We start from the raw sequence: 16,141 nt of genomic DNA, 5'->3' as shown, positions 1-16,141 counted from the left end.
AAGCATGAGTAATAGAGATCACATTCCTTCTCGTGATCCGTCCTCTTNTGACAATCTTCATAGGGCACCATTCAAAATAATAAAGTGTGATTTTGCAACAGTTGTTGTTTACGTTTAAAGCAAACAAATGTTGCGAGAATGCGAAAAAAATCAGTATAGTTGTGTTCTGAACTCTGAGAGATGGCCTCTCTTTCCGGTTTAGAAACAACTTTTGGAATAGATATTCTTAAATTGGTAGTGACTCAAGAATCCTATGTGTTCTCTCCAATCTCACTGTTGTTTGCACTGGCACTTCTGGGAAAAGAAGGTTTTAATTCTACTGTAGCAGATACTTATTCGGCATATGGGTTTCATGATCCAGATGTTTACAATTATCTCAAAAAAAACCTGGGAGATATTTTGGTGAGAGGAGACAGCGGAGAGTTCTTAGCCTCAGTAAAAACTTCGAAACTGATTTTTTTTTTTCGCTTAAAAAATCGATTTTAATGGAATTTTCCCCGATTTTTCAGGCTCCAAAGAGTGGCGTCGTGCTCGTGGCGAGTTGGGAGACAATCCAGAAGCCCAAGTGCTCGGAAAACCGATCGAATTCAGAATCCAAAATGACGCAAACCACGTGGAATTTTCGTACGATGTGAATCGAGATTCGTACTCGCAGACGCCGGAAAAGGGCTTTGTAGCACAAACATTTGAGTGTAATAATATCCAGAGAAAGGTGGAAAACGACTGGAAAATGGTTTATTTGTGTCGAGAGGATGGGAAAAAGGAGGGAAATGTAATAATTCGAATTCTAAACATTTTATTTGGATTTATCGATTTTTTCAGATTTCCTGGCACTTCAATCTCGCTCCACTAGTCGCTACTGACTCAAAGAAAACCATCGAAAAAGTGGAAATTCGAATGGCGGGAATTCGAAAATTCGAAAATGGGAATATATTGATTATTGCGTGTTTAGGAGATGTGAATATCTGAAATTTGAGATTCCCCAATCGATAACCTAATTTTTAGACTTGCATGAGAATTCCAGCCAGTGGAAACTTGACAATTGAGGACCCGAAACCGGAAGTTTTGAAAATTACGGTAAGTTTTGAAAGATTTGGCGCGAAATTTGAAATAATTTGAATCATTTCCAGGTCACCCTGTCTGGCGGTGAGAGAAACCAAGCATTCCAGCATGCACAGCTCTTCAGAACCGAAAAAGATGACGTGGCAGAAGCGACGGAGAGTATGGTCGTCAGAGTGTACATGAAGTGATAATTATAATTTTTCGCCTGCTTTTTTGTTATTTATTTAGGGATAAGTGTCCTTTTTTTGGGTTTTTTGTATGATATGATTCTTAGTTGCGGGATTTCAATGTAATTTATCATTGCTTTAAACATGCACACTTTTAAGAGAAAGGAATTTATCAAATTTTCCAAAAAAAAAACTCAATACAATTAATTGGGATAGCTTTAGTTCGAATCGACCCATCCGTCAAAACAAAAAAATAAATAAATTGCCGTTTTGAAGCTCTTCAAATGCCCCAACTTTTTGGTCTGCAATGGAATTGGAGGCTGAAAAAATGAAATATACCTTAACAATTATTTTTGGTTGGAGCAAGTTACAACTTTCAATGATACAAATCTGTCTTTGAATTGCTTCATCAATGTTTCTCGCTGCAAAGAAAAAATATGTATAAAATGGAGAAACTTTGATCTCAAATATCTCATTTTCTGTAACAGATATCAAAAGTGGTTAACTGATAAATTACTTATTATAATGTCAGCAACATTTTATCAGTTGACATATTTTTAATATCTTTCACAGGAACTGAGATATACGGGCTCAAAGTTTGAAGTATTTATGGTAGCCACCTTGAGGTATTGTATTTTAAACGGCTCAAACTCTTATCACTGATAGTAAAATTCATGGATTTATATATCATTTTGTAGACCTTAGACAGAACTTCAAAATGATATACAAAACTATAAATTCTGGATTTTGAGAAAACGCGTTCAGACGATTAAAGTATATCGCATACGGCTCATGCCGTCTAAAGAAGGGAGCCTCAACTTCGAGTCGATTTATCTAGTTTTCTGTAAAAGATATCAAAAAGTGGTCCACCTAAAAATTACGTATCATATTATCAGCAACAGTTTACTAGTTGACCACTTCTTGATATCTTTTACAGGAACCGAGATAAATCGATTCAAAGTTGAAAGTTAGGGGGGGGGGGGGCACCTAGAGCTACTGTATTTAGAGCGGCTCCTTTACCAAACTCTTGCAACTAAAATATACTTTTGTTTATATCATTTTGTAGAGCTTAAAAAGAGCTACAAAACGATATAAAAACAAAAACATCAGGGTTTTGAGAACAACGCGTTCAGACGATTAAAGTATCGCATGCTACCTAGAACTACGTGCATTAAAGGTGTCTCAATTGCGAACCCATAGATCTAATTTCCTGTGGGAGATAGCAAAAAAATTGCAACTGATAAATTACTTATCATAATGTCAGCGATATTTTATCAGTTGACAACTTTTTGATATCTTTTATAGGAACCGAGATAAATTGGCCTAAAGTTGAAAGCTCAATTTCAGGTGCCATTTTTTAAAATATTGATAAAAGATTAAGCCTTACCTTAAAGCTCAAATAAAATATTCGGTTTTTGAACAAAATTTTAGAAAAAGAATGAGATCTAAAAGAAAAAAAAATTAATATATATATATTTTTTTTTTGAAAGTCATACCTTTCAAACCCATCAAATTGCTACAGTAATAGATGAATATAGGTTATACAATAGAAATTTCCAAAGAATCAAAAAAAATTTTTAAAAAAAATAGACATCCTAAATCAGACGGTTGTAATTAAAGAAAGAGGGTTAATAGAAGATAGAATAGTTAAACAAAACGGTTTCTTAAAAAGAGAAAAAAGTGGGCGGAGCCTAAAGGAATGGTCATTTAGCGCCAAGGTCATTTTCTCGATTGATATTTCTCTAAACTGGTTTAGAAGTTTGATAAAGTGGCCAAAAGTTTGGGGACGAATTTTTCGAAAAATGGGCAATTTTCAGAAGTTTCCACTTTGGACAGTCTGGATGAAATGTTAAAATGGTCCTGGAAGTTCGGGATCAGGTTTTTCTGAATCACAAATGATATTTTATCAATATCAGCAAAAAACCCTATCAAATTTCTTCTATTTTCAATAATTTTAGGTCCAACGAAGTTTAGTATCTAAACTGCCAATTTTTAGATGATTCTGTGAAACAACCATAACTCGGTCAATTTTTGAGCAATTCGAAAAAGTTAAAATGATTTGAAATGGTCAATTTTGGGTCTCACCGCGAATACTTTAAAACCACCGTAACTTGGTCAGTTTTCGAACGATTTCAAAAATTCAGAACTATTCGAAATCCTCAGATTATGAGCTTTGAAATGAGTATAATTTCGACCAGCTTCCGGAAACTTGGAAATTTTTTGATCCCAAAATTTTTGGGTCTCACCACGAAAACAATAAAACCACCGTAACTTGGTCAGTTTTTGAGCAGTTTCAAAAATTCAAAACTATTCAAAATCCTCAAATTATGAGCTTTGAAATGAGTATAATCTTGACAAGGTTCTAAAATATATAAATTTTTGGGTCTCACCACGAAAACTGTAAAACAACCGTAATTCGGTCAATTTTTGAGATGTTTCTGAAATTGTTTTCTGCAATTTTTCGTAAAATGTGATGTTTGATGTATACAAGCTACCAAAATTCCATAACAATTTCAATTTTTAAAGAACAGTTTCAAAAAAAGAGTAAAAAATAACAGTAAATCTCCGGTTAATCCCTTTTTTCGGGTGTCTGTCCATCATCGAAAAAATGTAAAAATCACATCATTTTTTTTCCGGTTCAATGTTACCAAACCGAAGATTACAACTTCGATTTATCTCCTTTTTCACTATTTTCGCCATATTTTGTCTATTTTATTCGGATTTTCGAAAATTTGAATTTTCGAAAATTTCAAATTTCACTGAAATTATTATTTTTTCTACCACAAAAAGTTCTACAAAAATCCCAAAAACCCCGAAACTCTATAAATTACTAAATTGGGAAAAACGAGAATCCGAGAAACGACTCAACAAAATTGATGATTTGATTCGGGTGAATTTGAATGTGAGGAATTTGGTGGCCTCGTTTTTTGTGGCCTAGAAAAAACTCGGCTATTTAGGTTCTTCCACGTCGAAAATCCAACTTGTCAGCTGTCGAACTTTGCACTCAGAATCCATCTCCATGTCTTCCAAGCCTCAAGGATTTTGAGGGGGAAATTCGGGTAGAAATTTTATTAAATTTAAAATAATTGTAATTTTTTTCAAAATTTTTGAAAAGTTGACAGTTCATACTACAAACTACAAAAAATCTATAAATTTTGAGCCAGAAATAACGAAAAACGGTTGAGAATGAGCCGAGTTACAGCGATTTGAAGTTTTTACTGAGGCTTACACTTTTTTTGTAGTTTGTAGTCGCTTATCCTCAGGAAAATCTTCAGAGCACGGTAACTCGCTTTATTCTCAACAGTTTTTGATGGTTTTTGGCTCAAAATTTCTATCTTTTTTTTTGTAGTTTGTAGTTTGTAATTTTCGGCCTTTCTAAAAATCAAATTTGTGAAATACTATGTTTAAGAAGAACCTGTTTTTGAACTTCTGGAATGTTTAAAAAATTAAAAAATGACTACAAACTACAAACTTTTTAAACCCATGATACTCAGCGCAAAATTCCAGAAACTTTGAGCCAAAAATCATCAAAAACAGTTAACAACAAGCTGAAATACAGCACTTTAAAGTTTTTACTGAGGCTTAGAAAGCGTTCTAGTTTGTAGTCACTTAGCCTCGGTAAAAACTTTAAAACGCTGTAACTCGCTTTATTCTCAACAGTTTCTGATGGTTTTTGGCTCAAATCTTTTGGCAATTTTTCTGAAACTTTGCCCTGAAGTTAATTTTCAAAAAATGGAAAAATTTTCGAAAAAAAAGTCAAAAATATTTTTTCTTTATTTTCAAATCTGATCTATTTTTTAGACCGCCCCTCGCTATCAACTATCCACATGTGTTGTTCAAAAATCCATGAGTACTGTAATGACATCAATGTTCTGCTATTTGAGGGACGAAAAAAAGTTTATTGGGAATCATCGGGAATTATTAAAGGATTGGAAAATTATACGATTTTGTATGTTTAAAAATGAGTTTCGAAATTTGGGAGGTATTCAGAAGAAATTCAAAGTGAGCAATGGTTTTTCTGGAAATTCAAAAATCAATATTTTTAGCTTCCCACTCCAAACAACTGGACTCATATCATGATGGTTCGACACCCATTCGAGCGATTTGTGTCTGGATTTGTTGATAAGTGTTATAGGTACAAACTACAAAACATTTTGAGCAAAAAATCATTAAAAACAGTGGAAAATGAGCTGAGATACAGCGCTTTGTAGTTTTTACTGAGGCTAACGAGGTTTTCTAGTTTGTAGTCACATAGCCTCAGGAAAACAGCATGCGGAAACGCGCATGCGCAGGCGCGTTTACTGAGGCTAAGTCGCTACAAACTACAAGTTATTATTAGCCTCAGTGAAAACTGGAATCCACTAAGGCTAATATTAATCTGTAGTTAGTGCCTACAAACTAAAAAACCTTGCTAGCCTCAGTGAACACTTAAAAGAGCCATCTTTGCAGGAAACACGCCTTATGTTTCACTGAGGCTTAGAGACTACAAACTACAAAATGTTCTAAGCCTCAGTAAAGTTGTGAGCGAAAATTTAAAATCGCTGTAACTCGGCTCATTTTCAACCGTTTTTGATGATTTTTGGCTCAAAATTTCTCTCAGAAAACCAGTAATTCAAAAATATTGCAATGGCTGCGCTCGGAACCTCACCTGTTTCATGGAGACCGAATTAGCGAGAATGTGGGGTCAAATCGAGCGTGGAAGCTTCCAGAAAACCTACGAAGACCGGCATTTTTTCCCGCAAAGCTGGTAAGAGACTACAAAGACTACAAAAACTACAAAGACTACATTAAATTTCAGGCGGTGCAATCTTCATCAATATTTTCAAAACTTTACATTCATCCCTTATTCTTCCTCTCATAATTTTTCAATTACCTCAAAATTATTTCCCATTTTTCGAGAACATTCTGTTCCTGAATCCTCTCTGACTTATATCCAAACCGCCTTATCATCTGGCCGAACCGCCCATAGTACTGTAGATTCAAAAGCCACGTCATTCATCGAAAAACGTCTCAGGTCTAGTCCGTATCTCATGGAATTGCTTGTCAAAATGTTTTATCACGATTTTGTGCTGTTCAATTTCACACTTCCCGCCATATAATAAAAATGTTCTGTAGTTTGAAGTCAAAATTACAGATGTTTTGAGACAAAAAATCATCGAAAACGGTTGAGAATGAACCGAGTTATAGCTCTTTGAAGATTGTACTGAGGCTTAGAAGCTTTTTTAGTTTGTATTCTAGAATTTTGAGCTAAAAATCATTAAAAAAGGATTGAAAATGAGCAGAAATACAACGATTTGAAATTTTCACTCACAAATTTACTGAGGCTTAAAACATTTTGTAGTTTATAGTCACCTAGCCTCAGTAAAACCTTCAAAGCGTTGTATATCGGCTTGTTCTCAACCGTTTTCGAAGGTTTAAAAAAAAATTTCACTAATGAAGATATTTGTAGTTTGTAGTTATTAAGAAATTCAAGGTTTTTTGAGAAACCATCTTGGAAACTTGGTTTCTCAAAAACACGATATTTTTCAAATCTGAATTTTGCAGGAGATTGAAAACTTGTAAACTACTGCTTGAAAAACTAGAAATTTTGAGCCAAAAATCATGAAATACGGTCCAGAACAAGCGGAGTTAGAGCGTTTTAAAGTTTTTATTGAGGCTAACATGTTTTTCTAGTTTGTAGCCACTTAGCCTCAGGAAAAAAATCATGCGCGTTTCCTGAGGCAGAAAAACTACAAACTACAAATTGCTGTTAGCCTCAGTAAAAACTTCAAAGTGCGCTAACACAGCTTGTTTTCGACGGTTTTTCATGCTTTTTTGAACATTTTAATTATTTAAAAATGAGGAAACGCAGAAAATTCGAAAAAGTTGAGTAATTTGAAAAATTATTAGGTTAATTATAGTCAATTTGAACATCTGGAATTCGATTCAAAATTTTTATTAAAATTATCCAATTTTCAGATTCCCAGACTTCCCAAAAAATGTTTCAAAACTAAACTCTAGCAGAATCAATTACTACAATCTACAATTATTGTAGAACATCTTCAGTCAGCAAAAAACGTCTCTATCTCCAGCAGTTTCTGTTTTTGTCTCAAAAAAATGTCACAAAATGTATCATACTTTTCGTAAAATCTGGTTTTCTTTGCTACTTTTTTCCCCATTGGCAGCGGGGGATTAGGAATCCCAAGGAGGTGGATAATCTACCCGTTTCACCCATTTTTCCCTCTTTGTTTCCAAAAACAGTGTACCCCCCGCCCGTCTCAGATTCATTTCCCTCCTCAAAAATGGCCGCGACGGCGTTCGCTGAAAATATTCTAGTGATTTCCTCAATTTTTCTGATTTCCACTGTTTATTTGGTGGTTTCCATACCGGTTACACATGTGGATAGCGCTGGGGAGGAGGTTTGTATTTTCAGTCGACTACAAAAGTACTTCAAACTTTTTCGATTTTATTGAAATTTCCAGAATATACTAAACAAAACTAGAGCTTCATTTTTTTAGTTGACAACTTTTTCGAAAAATTAGGTCCTGAGGAGATATGCCATATAAAAAAGGACGTACTTTGAGGCGCGCTCACCCTAGCGAGGGAGCAGTCGTCAAAAAAGAGGGGCACTTCCACGTGTCTCCTCGGGACCTAATTTTCAGGAAAAATTGTCAACTACAAAAATGAACACCTCGTTTTTTTGAGTATATTCTGAAATTTCCAGACACATTGAATAAGTTCTAGTCAATTCTGAACCCAAAAAATGCTATTTCTTTTCGATGTTCGCGGAAAAACCAAAATCTTGGAACAATTACAAAAGTATTTCAAACTTTTTTAATTTGTTTGAAATTTTCGAAATATACTAAACAAAACTAGAGCTTAATTCTCGTAGTTGACAACTTTTTTGAAAAATTAGGCCCTGGGGAGGTGGAAGAGGGCCTAGCGCGCCACCCCTTTTATGTGACTGCGCGCGCAGCCGCCAAGGCGCCCTTACTTCCAAGTGGCATATCTCTTCAGGACTTAATTTTCAAAAAACATAGTCAACTACGAAAATGAAGCCCATAACTTGTTTAGTGTAATCTAAAACTTTCAGACAAATTGAGAAAGTTCTAAGAATGTAACTTCTTATCCGAATATGTTTTTTTCGATTTCAGGCTGCTGAAGAACAGCTGAAAACGAAAATTTTGAAGCTATTGGAAAGTACTTCAAACTGAACAAATTTTTATGAAAGTTTCGAAACGCACTGAACAAAACTAGAGCTTCATTTTTGTAGTTGGCAACTTTTCCCGAAAATCAGGCCCTAAGGAGATATGCCACGTGGAAGTGAGAGCGCCATGGAGGCTGCTCGCTCCGCCACCTAAAAAGGGGGTGGCGCGCTAGGACCACTTCCACGTGGCGTATATCCTCAGGGCCTAATTTTTTGAAAAAATTGTCAACTACAAAAATGAAACTCTAGTCTTGTTTGATATATTCTGACATTTTCAAATACATTGAAAAATTCTGAAACACTTTCGTAAACTTTTATAATTTTAGCAAAAACATGGAGTATTGTATTTGCTTCAAACTTTGATCCCAAATATCTCGATTCCTGCAAAAGATTTTTAAAATGTGTCAACTGATAAAATGTTTGTGATATTGTGATGAACAATTTATCTGTGAACAAAATTCTGATATCTTACACAGGAATTGAGATAATTGAGCTCAAAGTGAACGGATTGGCTCATACATTGTTTTTTTGTTTCAGAAGTACAGTGCCGCTCCAAACAACACCCCAATCTCAAAAGTCTACATTTTCGGTCGACCCATTTATATCAGAGAGCCATTTGTTATTCCACAAAGAAACGTTTCGGAAAATGTGAGTGGAAAGTTGATGTTCGGGATTCTAGAATTTTCGAAAAATTAAAATTCCAAAGAATTTCGGAAATTTTGAGCCAAAAATCACCAAAAATGGTTGAAGATGAATAGAGATACAGCGATTTGAAGTTTTTACTGAGGCTAAGAGACTACAAACCACAAACATCTCTTAGCCTCAGTAAAAACTTCAAAGCGATGTATCTCGGCTCATTTTCAACCGTTTTCGATGATTTTTGCTTTAAAATTTCTAGAATTTTTCAAATAATTCTTCAGATCGACTTCTCGAAACTATTCGATCAATCCAAACTCCGTAAAAACCGTGCATCCTATACCGAGGAACAAGGCCGTCAAGGAAATCAGCCAGAACAAGGTCGATATAATACGAATTCCTATCAAAATGGTTACAAACAACCGGCTGACGAGTACGCTGATGAGTATCCATGGCCAGGCAAATACCCCCTGAGACAGTGTTATACAGAAACCAGTGGTGAGTAGAGTACTGCAAACTACAAAAAATTCCAGAAATTTTTAGCTAAAAACCATTAAAAAACGGTTGAAAATGAGCCGAGATACAGCGATTTGAAGTTTTCACTCACAACTTTACTGAGGCTTTGCAAGTTTTGTAGTTTGTAGCCTGAGTAAGACAAAGAACGTTCCCTGAGGCTTCTCAAAGTTTTCACGGAGGCTGACAAGGTTTTCTAGTTTGTAGTCGCTTAGCCTCAGGAAAACAGCATGCGCGTTTCCCGAGACTACAAACTACAATAATTCCTAAGCCTCAGTAAAAACTTCAAAGCGCCGTACCTCGGCTCATTTTCAACCGTTTTTTTATGATTTTGGGTCAAATTTCCCAAATTTTCAGGCTACATGTGCTGCAACCTTCATCTGGAGAAGGTAATCCATAACGCTACTCAAAAAATGAAAGAATCCAAAGCCTGTAATCTCCAAAAAATGGCCACAATGCTTGCGGATGTCACTGAAGACGTTTTTGGCACGGATTTCGAAGCGGTCGCCGCCGTCGGCGATTTCGCTTCAAAAATCCATTTCTATTCGGACTACGTTTGTAAAATGCAGAGAGATGGGCGGACTATTCTGGTCTATGCGACGCCTAGCAGACATAATGGTACAGGAAAATACTCTAATGATAGAAATGGTAATGGTGGTAATGGTAATGGTAAAAACGGTGGAAATTATCTTGTAACCCCTTATACACTATGATAATTTCTATTGTTTTCCTTTTTTTCTGTAAAATTGAAAATTTGAAAAATGACTACAAAAGAGAATTTAAATAAATTAACTGAATTTTTGAATGAGAAACAATACAAAATGGGGGAAAATGGTAGGAAAAATGAGAATCGACAGAAATAATCACTGGAAAAGTCAATGAAGATATCACTTCAAACTAATTGACATGATTTGAATCGTTTCACGGGGACGGCCACTTCGCTCGAATGTCGGCACCTGATTGACGCGTTGGACCACACTCATTCCGGCGGTTACCTAAAAAATTGAGGGATTTGAAATTACTGTAGATTACTGTAGAAATTTTCAATCTTGCAATATTTTTCGAATTACTGGTTTTCTGAATTTTTTAATACTTAAAATTCTAGAACTTTTGAGCCAAAAATCATCAAAAACGGATAAAAATGAGCCGAGATACAGTGGACTTGAGTTTTCTTGAGGCTAAGAGACTACAAACTACACAATTTTCTTAGCCTCCGTAAATTTTTTAAAACAATTTTTGCAGAAAAATCGGAAAAGTGGAAATCGAAAGAGCCCAAAATGGCTTAAAACAGGTGTTTAGAATGAAGTGCTCGGATGGCCGAGTGGGATTTTCAACGAAAAATTTGGATCTAGGGGTTATTGGTTCGACCCCCACCGGTGGCAATTTGTTTTAAATTTTCTTTTTCGGGGTTTTCAAACGCGAGAAATTCAAAATTCGATATGAAAAAGTGCAAAAAATAGTTTTTAGGCAATTTTCAGCCAATTTGACCAATAAATTGATCCATAATTGCTATTTTTCCGGTTTCAATGATTATTTTTAAAAAATCATACCTCTCCAAACAAGGTATTCTTTCCATCCAACCAATCAGCTGGACACACAGTAATAAAGAACTGTGATCCATTGGTATTTCCACCGCCCGCATTCGCCATCGACACTTTGAACGGCTTGTCGTGCCGGAGACGTGGATGGAATTCGTCCTCAAAATCTTCACCCCAAATCGATTCTCCGCCTGTTCCTTTGCCAGTCGGATCTCCAGTTTGAATCATAAACGATTTGATGACACGATGGAACGTCAGACCGTTGTAGTATCCACGACGAGAGTGCGTACAGAAGTTCTCGACGGTTTTCGGGCATTCGTCACCGAATAAACGAATTGTGATGTCTCCAAATGAGGTGTGAATGACGGCTTCCTTGTTCAGCACCTTCTCTCCTCCTTCCGTCTGAAAATTCGGGATTTTTTTTCCAGGAAAAGCGCGTGATTTTTTAATGAAGCATGAAGCCAACACTGCAAACTACACTTAAGAAACAAGATTGTACAGAAATTTCGCGAAATTTTGACCGAGAAACCGTCGAAAATGGAGCAAAATTAGCCAAAATAAAGCTAGTTGAAAGTTTTACTGAGGCTTATAAGGTTTCGTAGTTTGTAGTCACTTAGCCACAGGAAACACGCTTTATGTTTTACTGAGGCTAAGTGCCTACAAACTAGAAAACCTTCCTAGCCTCAGTAAACATTTTAAAACGAATCATTTCAGTTTCAAGATTTTACTGAGGCTTAGAAACTGCAAACTACAAAAATCTCCTAAGCCTCAGTAAAAACTTCAGCGCTTTCTATCTCGGCTTATTTTCAAGCGTTTTTAGTCATTTCTGGCTCAAAATTTCTGGATTTTATTGTAGTTTGTAGTTACTTTATTTTCAAAACCAAATTTTACTAAAATTTCCAAAATTTTGCTGTAAAAACCGTTGAAAACGAACGAAAACCAGTCAAGAGAAAAGCTTTTACTGAGGCTTGAAACACTTTGAAGTTTGTAGTCTCTTAGCCTCAGTGAAATTCCAGTTTCGCTTGAGGAAAGTTACTGAGGCTAGTGACTACAAACTAGAAAATTTACGCTAGCCTCAGTAATAGCTTTGAAGCACTCAGGAAACGCGCGTTGTTTTACTGAGGCTTAGAAACTACAAACTACAAGAATTTCTAAGCCTCAGTAAAACTTCAAATTGCCGTATCTCGGCTCATTTTCAACCGTTTTAGATGATCTTTGGCTCAAAAAAAGGCTTACATCCAACGCAGTCAATAAGTCCTCCTTCTTCGGTCGCTCATTGAACACATCTCTTCCCGACACCGACGGATTTCCCTCGTCATCCTCCACATTGAATGGTTCCGTATTCGTGAAGAGATAGAATCGATTCTTGCGAAGTGCACAGCAAACCATCAACGGATCCGGGTCGGTTTTCTTGTTAAGCGTCGGATTATCAGCTGCCGCCGTCTCCAAAGTGATCGCAGCGCCTTGAAGTTTGGATCGAATGTCCGGGAGGGCATTGCAAAGGGAAACAGCCACAAATCGAATCGATTCGTCTCTTCCGATGGTTCGGGAGACCTCTTTTGTGTACAGATTGTAGACTTTGACACCAATCGGCGTGGGATACAGTAGGAAATTTCCAGATTCATCGAAACATAGTTTTGAGTATTTCAGAGAGTTTTTCTTATCCTTATCCATCTCTTTCTCAGCTGCTAGTCGTCTAGACCATTCCATGTGTTGTAGCCCATAATTCTTGTTCTCCTTTGCCTCGATTTGATATCTGTGAGTCGTTTCGTCAATCGTCACTATCAATTTTCCGGTTTTGACATTGAAAACTCGAACTTTACGATCTTCAGCGAATGTGGCGAGTTTTATTCCGGATGGGTCGAAAGCAGCGCACACTGGAATCGTTTTGGCTTTTACGAAATCGTACAAATCGGTCTCCAGCTTATATTCCCAGGAGAGCTTGGATTGGGGAAACTCGAAATCACCACGATCTCCACTCCAGCATTCGATGATTCCGGATTCGTCGATGGAGACAATCATATCGAGACTTTGGCTGTACTGAAAGAACAGGGATGGTTTTTAGGGAATGTCAGGCTCTTTTTCGACATTTCCGTGATTTTAAAGGAAAAAACTGGGTTATTTTCAGTGAATTTTTCGACTTTTTTGCATTAAGATGAAGAAACAACTTTTGAGACTAGAAAAACGCATCGAAAAACAGTATGAGAGCCCTTCGAAGTCCCTTTCAGCGTTTTTTTTTCAGATTTTTGTTGATTTTCCTTCTAGATACTTCAAAAAAACCTGAAAAATTCTGAAAAAAAACTGAAAATTCCCAAAAAATTGTGATTTTTCACAATTTTTCGAAAGAAAAATGGATTTTTACTTTGATTTTTTTGCAAAAATTTTAGACCTTTTCAGCTTTCACGTGGTTGCAACAGGGTACATGCAAATTTGAATTCTCAGGGCTCTTGGGCGCGTTGCGCCGCGCGACGCGGCTGTAAACTACAAAGGTTTTCTACAATAACCTACAGTAACCTTGAACACTACAAACTACAAAGGTTTTCTACAATAACCTACAGTAACTTTGAACACCATCCCATCAAATTTCAGACAAAAAATTCGGAAAAATGGAAGAAGAGTCTTCAAAAATAGCTGAAAACCCGAAAAAGGTCTAAAAATGTTGCAAAAAATCGAGGAAAAAATTCCTATTTTTCGGATTTTTCCGATTTTTGTTCTCTATTTTTATGGAAAATCTGCCTGACTTTCAGCGAATTTTACGTTTTTCGACTATTTTGAAGGTTTACAAACCTCGATAGCTCTTACGGGTGTCGAATGAAGCTTATCCTTAACACAAATCGGCGTTGCCGACGCCTTTCCATCGACCACAATCACTTTTCCCGAATCCGCAGCGCCAATCGCAAGATGAGCAGTCGGATCGTTACTTTGGTGCACCCACATCGCGGTTTTTGGCGGAAAATCGAGTTTTATCATGTTAATCATGTCGAAATTCTCAATATCGAACACTTTTACTGATTTATCCGCTTCACAGACTGTCGCCAGCAGTGTTCCATCGATATTAGCACAAATGTGAGAGAATTCGCTCAAATGGCACCGGAAGTGTTTGACGAACTCGACGCCTTCTGAATGCTTCTTTTTCCAGAACTTCAGATGACCATCCACGCTGGCAGTGATGATAAAATCGGTTTTGGTGGCGATCACATGGGAAATGGTGTCTCGATGCATGAAGGACTTCTCGTATTGAGAAGATGATGGAATTGAGCGTAGGAATTCGGATTCGTGCTTCAATTGAGCCTTTTTAGGCTGTTGTTGGTCTTCTGGGAGGTCCTGGGCTGGTCGTTTAGGCTTTTTTGGGGACGGTTCCTTGAACACAGGCTCTGAAGTCGATGGCGCCTTATCATCCTCCATTTTTTCTGAAAAAACGCTGAAAAACAAGAGATTTGAGCTTGAAAAACAGATTTAACGAAAGAAAAAACAGTCAGAAGCCCAAATTATGGGAGAAAAATATTTAAAATTTTCGACTTTTTTTCTGGCCGAAAACATGGTTTCTCATGTTTCCACCTATTTTTTTTCAATTCAAAACTATTTTTAATCGTATTCTCCAACTTTTACAGCGAAAAAGCTTCGAAATCCCTTGAAAAATGAGAGAAAATCACTGAAAAAAACTCTGAATTCCGAAAAATGCGGTGTCGATTTACGATAGACCGGGCGCGCATGCGGGATTTCGGAGTGTCGTTGCGAGATTTCTCAGCGAATTTCTAATTTTTAAAAGCCAATTTTCTCACACAAAATTCATAAAAGAAAGGGGTTTTCCAGAAAAATGGATTACCTAAACCAGATGATTGATGAAAATGAAGATATTGTGTATCGAAATCGAATCAATCCGCCATCGTATGGCCGCGTTTTTCCAACGACCCAAAGTCAAGGACCAGCCGGACCTTCCAGCTCCAGTAATCGAAGAAATCCAGAAGAAGAAAGACCTATTCACAGCGCTGAAAACAGGGATATTCCACTCAATGCACAAGCGGAATGGGATTTGAACGATGCGCTTCGGGCTTCTATATCAAAAAAGCAAAGAAATCAGAATTCTAGAAATCCCAGAAGCTCCAGATACCGTCATGAAGACGATGGAGATGAAGAAGACGTTCCACAAGCGAAATGGAATAAACTAGAAGCGGATTTAAAGGAATTATCGATTTTTCTGAAAAGCCAACAGGCCGAAAAAGCGCTGGAGACTCGTCCGGATAAAAAATACAGGAATCTTGTGGAAAGCGAAAAATCGATCAAGATTTTCAGCAAAAAAGATTCGGGATATCGAATTTTGCAAGAGCAACGAAGCGAGAAAGAGCAGCTGGAAATCGATTTTTCGAATTTCGAAATGCTGAAATTCGCATTTTCAAGACATCCAGAAGTTCTGAATATGGATTGGAACCCGATGGAAGTGCAGATTTTTTACAAAATTGACCGATTTATTGGGGATAATGAAGAAACTGCGTTTAGACAAGGTTCTCATCAGAAAATACAGAAAACTTGCGAAATTTTGATCTTAAAATCATCGAAAACAGAGAAAAATGAGCCGAAATAGGGCTAGTCGAAGTTGTACTGAGGCTTAGAAGGTTTTGTAGTTTGTAGTTACTTAGCCTAAGTAAAATTTTGCTTTCTTTCAGGAGATTTACTGAGGCTAAGCGACTACAAACTACACAACTTACTTAGCCTCAGTAAAACTCTGTCAAATAAGGGCGCTTACTGAGGCTAAGCGACTACAAACTACAAAAGTCCCTTAGCCTCAGTAAGTTCTTGAAACGTGGCACTGGAGCGGCGGCTAGTTTTACTGAGGCTAAGCGACTACAAACTACACAATTTTCTAAGCCCCAGTAAACATGTTATCACAGGTAAAATGCGAACCGGTCCGTTACGGACGCTTCGCGTTCGCGCGCGGTTGAAATAGGAACCGCATACGCGAACCGTTTTCAGTAAATAGCAGTACATTATTCGGATTGATCCGTATCCTGTCCGTTCGCGAGCTCCGTATCCGATCCGAT

The 16,141-nt window shown here is 36.9% G+C and overlaps 6 protein-coding genes across 6 annotated transcripts in view; 4 read left to right on the top strand and 2 right to left on the bottom strand.

Annotated features, from left to right (window-relative positions):
- Window positions 1-71, bottom strand: part of CBG08043 — a gene marked incomplete at both ends in the record, with an annotated part of 608 nt that extends 537 nt beyond the window's left edge. The window contains one exon of the mRNA XM_002646112.1: window positions 1-71. This exon is cut by the window's left edge and continues 243 nt beyond it. Coding sequence (XP_002646158.1) covers window positions 1-71 — 71 coding nt within the window.
- Window positions 1-1,250, top strand: part of Cbr-png-1 — a gene marked incomplete at both ends in the record, with an annotated part of 4,589 nt that extends 3,339 nt beyond the window's left edge. The window contains 4 exon segments of the mRNA XM_002646111.1: window positions 510-772; window positions 823-957; window positions 1,006-1,077; window positions 1,131-1,250. Of these exon segments, the coding sequence (XP_002646157.1) occupies window positions 510-772; window positions 823-957; window positions 1,006-1,077; window positions 1,131-1,250 (590 nt within the window).
- Window positions 1,251-3,870: 2,620 nt separating this feature from the next.
- On the top strand, window positions 3,871-6,328 carry CBG08041 (the record flags this gene model as incomplete). The annotated part of the gene is made up of 5 exons (XM_045241545.1): window positions 3,871-4,131; window positions 5,031-5,231; window positions 5,276-5,364; window positions 5,830-5,976; window positions 6,028-6,328. 5 exons carry the CDS (start codon window positions 3,871-3,873, stop codon window positions 6,326-6,328), a joined length of 999 nt encoding a protein of 332 aa, XP_045093641.1.
- A 1,182-nt stretch (window positions 6,329-7,510) lies between these two features.
- Window positions 7,511-10,277, top strand: Cbr-grd-15 (the record flags this gene model as incomplete). The annotated part of the gene is made up of 4 exons (XM_002646109.1): window positions 7,511-7,627; window positions 8,953-9,063; window positions 9,336-9,549; window positions 9,922-10,277. The coding sequence occupies 4 exons, from the start codon at window positions 7,511-7,513 to the stop codon at window positions 10,275-10,277; spliced, it is 798 nt and encodes a 265-aa protein (XP_002646155.1).
- A 174-nt stretch (window positions 10,278-10,451) lies between these two features.
- Cbr-cyn-15 lies at window positions 10,452-14,507 on the bottom strand (the record flags this gene model as incomplete). Its single annotated transcript, XM_002646108.2, has 4 exons — window positions 10,452-10,559; window positions 11,115-11,504; window positions 12,339-13,142; window positions 13,890-14,507. The coding sequence occupies 4 exons, from the start codon at window positions 14,505-14,507 to the stop codon at window positions 10,452-10,454; spliced, it is 1,920 nt and encodes a 639-aa protein (XP_002646154.2).
- A 412-nt stretch (window positions 14,508-14,919) lies between these two features.
- Window positions 14,920-16,141, top strand: part of CBG08038 — a gene marked incomplete at both ends in the record, with an annotated part of 3,877 nt that continues 2,655 nt past the window's right edge. Inside the window, one exon of the mRNA XM_002646107.1 lies at window positions 14,920-15,604. Within this exon, the coding sequence (XP_002646153.1) occupies window positions 14,920-15,604 (685 nt within the window). The remainder of the gene's footprint in view (window positions 15,605-16,141) is intronic.

This window comes from Caenorhabditis briggsae (assembly GCF_000004555.2).
Source record: "Caenorhabditis briggsae complete genome, chrI, whole genome shotgun sequence".
In the NCBI taxonomy this organism is placed as follows: domain Eukaryota; kingdom Metazoa; phylum Nematoda; class Chromadorea; order Rhabditida; family Rhabditidae; genus Caenorhabditis; species Caenorhabditis briggsae.
The sequence above is the reverse complement of the archived record's forward strand: the minus strand, read 5'-3'. Positions and strand labels throughout refer to the sequence as shown.